At 45.8% G+C, this 9,123-nt stretch overlaps 1 protein-coding gene across 2 annotated transcripts; it reads right to left on the bottom strand.

The window, feature by feature from the left end:
• Positions 1-4,180: 4,180 nt before the first annotated feature.
• LOC129685895 (cytochrome P450 2A1-like) lies at positions 4,181-8,582 on the bottom strand. Of its 2 annotated transcripts, none has more exons than XM_055619416.1 (4): positions 8,229-8,582; positions 6,079-6,217; positions 5,464-5,651; positions 4,181-4,960 (listed from the first exon to the last, which is right to left on the bottom strand). In XM_055619416.1, the coding sequence occupies exons 1-4, from the start codon at positions 8,565-8,567 to the stop codon at positions 4,796-4,798; spliced, it is 831 nt and encodes a 276-aa protein (XP_055475391.1). In that variant the 5' UTR covers positions 8,568-8,582; the 3' UTR covers positions 4,181-4,795. The 2 variants fall into 2 exon arrangements, with proteins under 2 accessions (XP_055475391.1, XP_055475390.1); XM_055619415.1 differs by having other exon boundaries at positions 4,407-4,960; positions 6,079-6,220.
• Positions 8,583-9,123: the final 541 nt, after the last annotated feature.

Below are 9,123 nucleotides of genomic sequence, written 5' to 3'. Positions count from 1 at the left end.
CTGGAAAGGTATATTGCTGGCCTTGCCAACTGAAAGCAATTGCTTCTGGTGCTCCTCATGGACAGAGATCAAGAAAAATGACATTTGCTAGATCGATAGCAGCAAACCATGTACCAGGACTGGTTAATCTGCTCAGATAAGGACATCTGGCATGGCATCTGTCATAGGAGTCACCACCTGGCTGAGCTTTCAGTACTCAATTGTCATTCTCCAGGCTCCATCTGTCTGCTGCACTGGCCAGATAAGATAGCGAAAGAGAGGTGTGTTGGGAGCCACCACCCTGCATATTTCACGTCCTTGACGGTGGCACTAACCTATTCAGCTCCTCCTGAGATGTGATATTGTCTTCAATTGACTGTTTCCCCGGGTGATGACAAACCCAGCAGCTGCCTCGCATTAGGCTTTTCCAACCAGAATAGCCTTCACCTCACAGGTCAGGGAGCCAATGTGGGCATTAGGTCAGCTTGAAAGCCTGTCTATCCCACTCATACATTCTAGGACTGAGGAAATACCCCCAGATGAGTTCAGGGACTCACAGGACCTCCTGTGAGTCAGACTTCATAAAAAACTATGTTAATTACCTGACCTCCATAAGTCCCACTTCAACAGGAGGGCCACAGTTTTTGGTGGGCTCTGCTAGAATCAGTGTCCGTTCTAAGCCAGTATCAGATAGACCTCCAGAAATCTCATTATTTCTTTTCCCACAGTGTGCAGTAACTCTTGTGAACTGCCTCAGGGCCCTCTGGGAAAGGACTGGAAGAAAGCAAACAGTAAAATTTAGGTATTTTATCAAGATCCTCCCTTATGGGGACCTGGCCATCCCTTCACTCAAGGGGTTGTGGGTCTGAAAACTGGCTAAAGTCTGTTTATTGGTTCACAGGCTAGGATTCCCACTTGTCATGATTCAATGTAGTTGTCTTTCCTTGGTTTGATAAATTTTCTGTTTACACATTTTTTTTAAACACCAACATTATAATGAGAGCTTTGATTTGGCTTTCTGCAACGGTTTGTGTGCATCTAGAGCCGGTCAATGTTATGGCTTAGTTCACTGTTTCATTACCTTGTTCTGAGATGCTAGAAATTGGTTAATTTTATCACAGAGCTCATTTTTCCCTTTGTCAACTTATCTAGAGATACTAGGAACAACCAACTCACATCATCATTTTCTTATTTTCCCACAAAATTTCAAAAGTCTTATGAATAGAATAACTAAAGTCCTTGCTTCTCACAGTAAGTGAGTCAGGGTAATTAAATGCATTTGTCTTCATGAGTTTGTTAAATAGCACACACTATGGGCTTTCTGTAGTTTCCAAGAGACTTCAGTGACTATAGGTGTTGAAAAATTGAAAGCCTGTTCCAGACATTTTTTTTAAAATCCATCCTTATTTTAGGATTGTGCAACAGAGTTACATGTGTGCAACTGGTTCCACTTGGGAGATTTATTAAGGGAAGGGGAAAAGGAAGGGTAAAGGACAGGGGGAAGGAAAAAGGGAAGGGAAGGGGGAAGGGGTCACAGAGACTGCCTCTGGGCAGGGCAGGAGAGAAAGAGAGTGAGAGGAGGGGCTTTGAGTTCTCATATAAGGGGACCCTGAACATGCGCAGGTGGCATCAAGTGGTCTGTAGGTGGCTTCACAGATGCCTGATATATGGTTTGTCAGGTCCCTTGGGAATGGCCGTAGAGATGCCTGTTTACAGATCCCAACACTTACACTTCTATTGCTCCAGAATCTCTTATATATTAGTCAGGGGTCTCTAGAGCAGTTATTTTCAACCTGTAGGTCACAACCCTTACAGGAGTCGCATATCAGATGTCCAGCATATCACAACAGTGCAAAATTACAATTATGAATTCGCAACAAAGTAATCTTATGGTTACCATAACACAAGGAATCATATTAAAGGTTCTCAGCATTAGGGAGTTTGAGAACCACTGCTCTAAAGAAACAGAACTGATAGAATAAATCTCTTTTTCTCTCTATCTATATACCTCTATATTATATAAATACATATAAATTAGATATCTAATAAATACATATTTATGTATATTAGAATGGCTTACAGGCTGTGGTCCAGCTAATCCAACAATGGCTGTCTACTATCAAAGGGTCGGTGAATCCAGTACTTGTTTATTTCAAGAGTCTGGATGTCCCTATCAGGTCTTCAGTATGTGGTGGAATCCCAAAGAAGTAGGCTTTCATGCCAGTGAAGGGATAGACTTGTCAGAGAGAGAGTGAGGACAAGAAGGCAAAGAGCAAGAGCTTCCTTATTCCATGTTTCTCAGATAGGCTTCCATAGAAGGCATGGCTCATTTTTAAGGTGAATCTTTCTACCTCCAAAGACCTGGATTTAGAATGGGTCTTCCCACTTCAAATGATTCAATCAAGAAAAACCCCTCAGAGGTATGCCCAGCCCTTGAGTTTTAGTTAATTGATGGTGTGGTCAAGTTGACAACCAAGAGTAACCATCACAACTGACAATCTAATGTTCTTAGATATCTCTTCATCCCTGTATGCAGCAAATGCTTTACGAAGCAAATGGGTCCCAGGCAGATGTATCCAGCTGTTCAGATGGTGCCATGTATCTTGTCTCTTATAGTTTTACACTGATTCATGAGGGAGCAGGCAAGAGATTCTATGGCTTTTTATCCAAGCCCTTTAGCCGAGTTCCAGAGACCCCTCCTTCAGAAACCCATGCAGAGCATGGGCGTGTGGTAGAGAAGAATAGGCCACCTCATTCATGGACAGGCACATTCTCGCTGATCTGTGATGATTCATTGTTCTCCTGGATTTCTGTCAAGGTGTTTCTATTCCCATCTCCCAGAGTGACTGAGTCAGACACAGTGACCTCACCTGGCTCAGGGGGTAGGGCCCACGTGCCCCAGTGATCAAGGTGTATATGAGAAAGCAAGACTGTTGGAAAGTGTGTGTTGGATCTAAATCAGTTGCCTGCCAGGGCTGTGGGAATAAAACACCTCAGACGGGATTATTCAGGATGTGCTATAATATCCCAAGTCCCTGATATTTCAGTTGAGGAAAGGATGACATTAAGAAATTGCCCACATGGGCCAGTTAGATGGCTCAGTAGGTAAAAGTGCATGCTGTCAAGACTGACAACCCGAGTTCGAGTCCTGAGACCCACATATTGTAAGAAGAGAAAATACTTCAAAAAGGTGTCCTTTGGTCTCCAAACGTGAGCCCTGGCATGTTCTACTACCCACACTCATAAATAAATGTAAGTAAAATACCCCAAACAGACAGACAGATGTACAAGACAAAAATAAACAACAAAACAAAACAACTATAACAAAAACCTGACCAAAAGACTGTGGCTACAGATCTGTGTTTAAGTACCTGCTGGACTCTTACGGTCTGTGAGAAATCAATTTAAACTATGTCCCTTCTGGTTGGCATAGTGCTTTTTTGAGACAAGGTATATAATTTTGGCTGGCCTCCTAGAGACTCACCTTCCTCTCCCTCCTGAATGCTGAGGATAAAGTCCCAGTGCCCCGAGCTGAGCTAACCTGAGTCTTTTAAACCTCAGCTTAGACTCAGATTTCTAAGCTCCTCCTTTGTGATGTACACACTGGGCTTGGGACTGCTCTTGTTTAAAGTACTGAATCATGGGTGATGGGGCAACATTCCAAGAGCTGACAAACAACCCAACCCTTGCTCAGTGAGTGACAGCTGCTATTACCACTGCCCACTGCAGGTTTTTTTTTTTTTATTACCGTCACGATTTTAGCAAAGTGAGTAGTCTTTTCTGCCTCTTCTCTGCATGTGATCTGTTCTTAATGTGCAGTTTTCCCTTTCTCCCTTCGCTCTGGCTCTTCTCCAGTGTCCCCCTTCCTCTTGCCCCACCTTGCTTCAACCCAGAATCAGATGGGGAGGAAGCTCATGGTGTATTTTGGTATGATCCTCGTAAATCCCAAGGGTTTAGGAGATTCATCAATGTCTTGAAGCCTCTTTGGGAACTTGAAACGGAAGTTCTGCAAGATGGTGGTGAGGAAGAGGAAGAGCTCCATCTTAGCCAGGCCATCTCCCAAACAGATCTGCTTTCCTGAAGAGGAGAGAGAGAAGGAGCTCAAAAGTGGAGGCGGTTCTCACTGCCACCACACCTCAGTACCTGGTGCGCAGCTGCATTCTCTTAGGGAGAAGGGGCTGCAGCACTGGAGCATAAAAAATGAACACGGAAGATTTTAACCTCGCCCTTCCCAGTTTCCCTATACAGGATGTTGGTCGGTGAAATGGGAAGTCCAGGTGCTTCCTGAACCAATTATACTCTCAAATGTGGATGCTTGGCTGTTCCCTCATGTATGTATGTATGTATGTATGTATGTATGTATGTATGTACGTACGTTTGTATGTGTCTGTCTGTCTGTGTATTCTATTTTTTTTCAGGCAGGGTTTCTCTGTGTAGCCCTGGCTGTCCTAGACCCACTTTGTCGACAAGGGTGGCTTTGAACTCAGAGATCCACCTGCTTCTGCTGAGATTAAAGGCATGAACCATCACCACCTGGATGTTGTCCCCTTTTTCCAAGAGTCTGAAGAATTGCTTGTATGAGCATGACCTGGGGAAGCTGGCAGACTCAGTCTGTGCTTTGCTTTTTCCCCATCTCTGAAAGTTATCCTTGATCCCATTGATACTTTGACCTGTGTCCGGACGCTTGTGCTTGGTAGGTACAGGGGTTGCACATGGTTGGCTGGAAGTTAGGTTCCAAAAGGACTTGGTGCAGGAGAATGATGCTAGGCTGTATCACAGTGAGGGGAGCTGACATGAGTTTCCTTTGGTGTGAGCACTAGTGACCCAGTGTTTCCTTACCTGTGGAAAAGGGCAGAAAAGCAGCGTTCTTCTTCAGCTGCCCCTTGTCATCCAGGAAGTGCTGGGGGTTGAAATCTTTGGGACCAGGGAAGAACTCTGGGTCTGTCATCAGAGAACCTAGTATAGGGAACACTTCAGTGCCCTGAAAGAAAGAAGGAAGGAGATTCGAGAAGTAGAGTGATGGAGATAGCACCTCCCAGAAGTGCAAAGGCGCCAGGTGAGGAGAACTGGAAGGTGCAGTGTTGGGGGTCCCTGAGAGAGGGGCATTAGGGAATTTCAGTTTTGAGGGGATAAGATATGTGTCGCCTGTGGTAGGAAACTGAGATCAAGGGGGTTCATGCCCTGAGGCAGGCTGTCAGAGTGACTCACGATCTGTGCCTCCAGCACAGGGGTTGAGGGACTGGAGGCTATCAAGGCAGAAGAGCAGGTAGAACTTGGGGTTCCAGCAGTGAGACAAGAAGTGGGGGATGAATTTCCCGAGCCACCAAGTCTAGGAAAGGTGACAGTGATCTACTCAGAGGGTCCTGGCGAGACTGAGGTGGTAGTCGAGGAAATCTTTGATTGGAGGAATCAGAGTGGGTTGTACAGCGATAGCTGGAAAGGGGCACTGAGACCCAGGAAGAGGACTGGAGGGTACGGCTGCACCTTGGGGAGGAAGAAGCCACGGAATGTGGTGTTCTTGGTAATCCTTCGAGGAATGCCCAAGGGAGCAAAGTTAGAAAATCTCTGGATCTCGTTGATCACAGCCTCGGTGTAGGGCATCTTCAGGCGGTCCTCATACTGGGGCTGTCGGTTCCTGCCAATCACCCGCTCAATCTCCTCATGGACCTTGGCTGGAGTACAAGGGGAGAGGGGATGTGTTTAAGAGCCCAGGGGCCTCAGAGCAGGTGCAATAGTTTAAATGTGTAAAACTGTATGTACTGCATGTCTCTGTAAATGGCATGCATATAGTCCATTTGAAACATATCTCCATACCTCTCTATCCTTTTCACTACAGAACCATGGTGGGGGAGGGAAGAGTGTCGGGGCATGGACCAGAGAGAAGGAATCTGGCAGCCAGTGGGAAATCAGTGCAGAGATGTATCATATTTTAATTGCTAGTGAGAATTCTGTTTATGCATTTAAGATGCCCCTGTCTTCGCATAGGAGGGCATGTCTGAGCATTCAGGGACCTGAGAGAGGTAGGAGTCATTGTGGTCAACTTGGAAGAGGTTGGAACATCTGGGGTTCCCAACTTTCCCTGCCCCACACCAGCCTCACCCTCCACATCTGGGTGCTTCATGAGCAGCAGGAAGCCATAGCGCAGCGTGGAGCTGACAGTCTCAGACCCGGCAAAGAACAGGCTTAGTGATGTCATCACCAGGTTCTTCATGTGAAACTCTGAACTGAGGTCCTTCTTCTGCTACAGAGATAAGGAACACAAATCCATTCATCAGGTGATCACCCCCTTGGGGATGTTAAGGTTTTAATTTTCTAAAAACCTTTAGTCATTCTTTTATAAATATGTTATTAATTCTTTGAGGATTTCTTTTATTGTATTGTGAGCACATTCACACCCTTTCCCAAACCCTCCCAGATGAATCCCTTTCCACACCCACTGAACCTTGGGTCCTCATTTTTTAGACATATATGTGATATGTACTTTGAACTTATTCCCCTGTTAAGTTCCCTTTTCCCTTTTGTCCTCCACTGAACCCTTTCTTATTTCTCGTGAGCCCTCCTCCAATTATGACCTCTTATTTGTGTGGCCAACTGCTTGTAAGTAGGGTTGGCTGCATGAGTACAGGTGAATACAGTTTTGTTTGGTTTGGTTTTGGTTTTGTTTGTTTTTGTTTTTTACTTGAGAAAGAGAAATTTACTGGTAGCCCCACCACTAAGGAATAGAATTTCCTCTTTCCTCTCAGCTGTTAACTGCAGATTAAGTTCCTCAGGGAGAAAGGGGACCCCATGGCCACCACTTCTGGAGTTTTCTTTGGACCCAGCTCTCAAAGGGTCCAGACCAAAGGTGGAAAGCCTAATCTCCAAGTCGTGTGCGGAGTCTTGGGTTTGCATGAGTTTTGCTTGTTTCTCTGTCGTGTCAACTGTCTGTCCTTTAGCTATCATTCTGATGTCACTCTTCATGGTTGGAACAGTTAGAACATGAGGGGTCTATAGATCTTCAAGCTCTACAGAATTCCAAGTCCTTTCTTCCAGATGTGAAGCACTCTTCTATTGCTGTTGTTGTTTTTTTGGTTTGTTTTTTTGAGACAGGGTCTCTCTGTGTAGCCCTGCTGCCCTAGACTCACTTTGTAGACCAGGCTGGCCTCGAACTCACAGAGATCTGCCTGACTCTGCCTCCTCAAGTGCTGGAATTACAGGAATGTGCCAACGCACACGGCTGCTGTGGAGCACGTTTATGCCACGTAATAAACTCATGTTGCCCGCACCACTCATATATATCTATGTGCATTTCATAACTGGGATGTGAAATGCTGGAGAACGTGGTGGCTAATAGCAAAAGCCTCAGAGTCAACCCGTATGTGTGGGGTGTGTTCAGTTTCCTCGCTACATGATGTCAGGCTGGTCACTTAGAAACTCTGCGCAAAGTCTCCTCATTTGTGAGATTTAGTCTCCACAGAAACTTCTTCAGTAGCTTCAAGGGGTGCTAAACAGGTGTCTAGCAGAATGTACTGAGGACAGTGTCTGACAGGGGAATGCTGGAATATCGGTTGGCATGATGATTTGCTTGCCCATGTCCTGGCTTGGATAAGGCACAATGTTGGAAGACTCTGCTTCTTGTTGTTGCAGTCCATCATGTCTGGACACCTCTCCCCAGCTTGGTGCAGAGTGGACGACTCCCTTTCTCAGCAGGGGCTTCTTTGTCTCTGCCTGACCTCATCTGGAGTATCTGTAGGGACAGACGCCTCTAACCATATCTGGATCCTGGCCTTTGGCAGTTTCCCCTGCTTGCCCACAGGATAACTAGGTACTGTGTTCCTGTTCATATGATAGGACTGTGCTGCCAAATGCAAATAAAGCATTCCTGGCACTTCAACCTCCCGCCAATGGTGTGCATCTACCCTGGGAACCCTCCACCCATTCCCCAAGAACTATGTAGCCTTTGTTCACCTTGAATAAAGTTGAGCAATCTTGCTAAGACTGGTCTCAGAAAGCTATTCTGTTGTACTCACTGTCTAAACCCTTCTCCTCCCTCTTCCCCTTCCCCATTCATCACATCTGCTCCCTTTGTCCTCCGGGGTCAGGAGCCAACAGTCCCCATGGAGAGGGCTCTACAGCTCAATAGCTAACCAGTGTGGTTAGCCATGGCTGGACTGTGAGGCCCATCCCAGGGCTGGATGGGCTCTTCCTTCTTTTCTAAAGTGATTCCCAGCTCCCTGGTTGTAGACCTCCATCCCCAGTGCTCGGATCACCTCCTGCATGTGGATGAGAAAGGAGTCAATGAAGTTCCGTGGGGAATTGAGGTCCAGGGTACTCTGTTTCTGCTTCACTTTCCTTATCATGAAATCTTCCAGTTCCTGCGTGTACTTGATGATCTGTTGCTGTGGTCCTGGCAGGTACCTCATCACTGAATGGAACATGTCGTAGAGCTGTGGTGGGGGAGAAAGTGTGGAAAGAGAGCTGTCAGTGGCAATACCCAATGAGCATGGGACTTGTCTCAGGGAAAGAGTGTTACTTGGCTGGATCGCAACACACAACTCTACTTTTTCTTTCACCTTTTCAGGTATGCATTCTTTCTTTTTCCCTTCCATTAATTGATTTATTTATTTACTTTACATCCCAATCAGTGCTTTCCTTTCTTCCTCTCCTCCGAGTTCCTCCCTCACACCTCCCCTCTCTCCATTCCTCCTCTTTTTCTCCTCAGAGTAGGGGATGTCTCCCACGGATATCAACCCGCCTTGGTATATCAAGTTGCAGCAGGACTAGGTGCATCTTCTCCTATTGAGGCTAGACATGGCAACCCAGTTAGGGGAAAGGGATCCAAAGGGCAGCAACAGAATCACAGGACTTTATTATTTTTTTTAAAAACTCTTAATATTTGTTGTGTTGTTTTTACTTTTAATGATGTGCGTATGCATGAGTAGAGGTGCCTGTAGTCAAATGCCCTAGACCCCAGATTCCCTAGACCTGAGGTTAGACCTGAGATCCCCTAGACCTGAAATCCCCTAGACTTGCAACCTGAGATCCCTTAAACATATGAATATAATTTTTGAGTTTTTAGGACTAAACTGGGTTGTCATGTACTTTTTCATCTTTAAGCCTCTTGTGTCTTTTTTACACAGGCATGACCAACATTTTTCCCCTGTG

Source organism: Psammomys obesus, unplaced genomic scaffold, assembly GCF_907164565.1.
Source record: "Psammomys obesus unplaced genomic scaffold, mPsaObe1.curated_primary_1811, whole genome shotgun sequence".
NCBI lineage: Eukaryota > Metazoa > Chordata > Mammalia > Rodentia > Muridae > Psammomys > Psammomys obesus.
Note: the sequence above shows the minus strand (reverse complement) of the source record. Positions and strands in the feature narration are given on the sequence as shown.

What these genes read in the sequence shown, in the direction of transcription:
- LOC129685895 (XM_055619415.1), bottom strand. Translation starts at nt 8,567, where the DNA reads ATGGAAGGGAAAAAGAAAGAATGCATACCTGAAAAGGTGAAAGAAAAA. An exon ending in TTCTCATCCACATGCAGGAG is followed by an intron (nt 6,221 to 8,228) that starts GTGATCCGAGCA and finishes TTATCTCTGTAG; the next exon opens with CAGAAGAAGGACCTCAGTTC. An exon ending in GAAGCACCCAGATGTGGAGG is followed by an intron (nt 5,652 to 6,078) that starts GTGAGGCTGGTG and finishes CTTGTACTCCAG; the next exon opens with CCAAGGTCCATGAGGAGATT.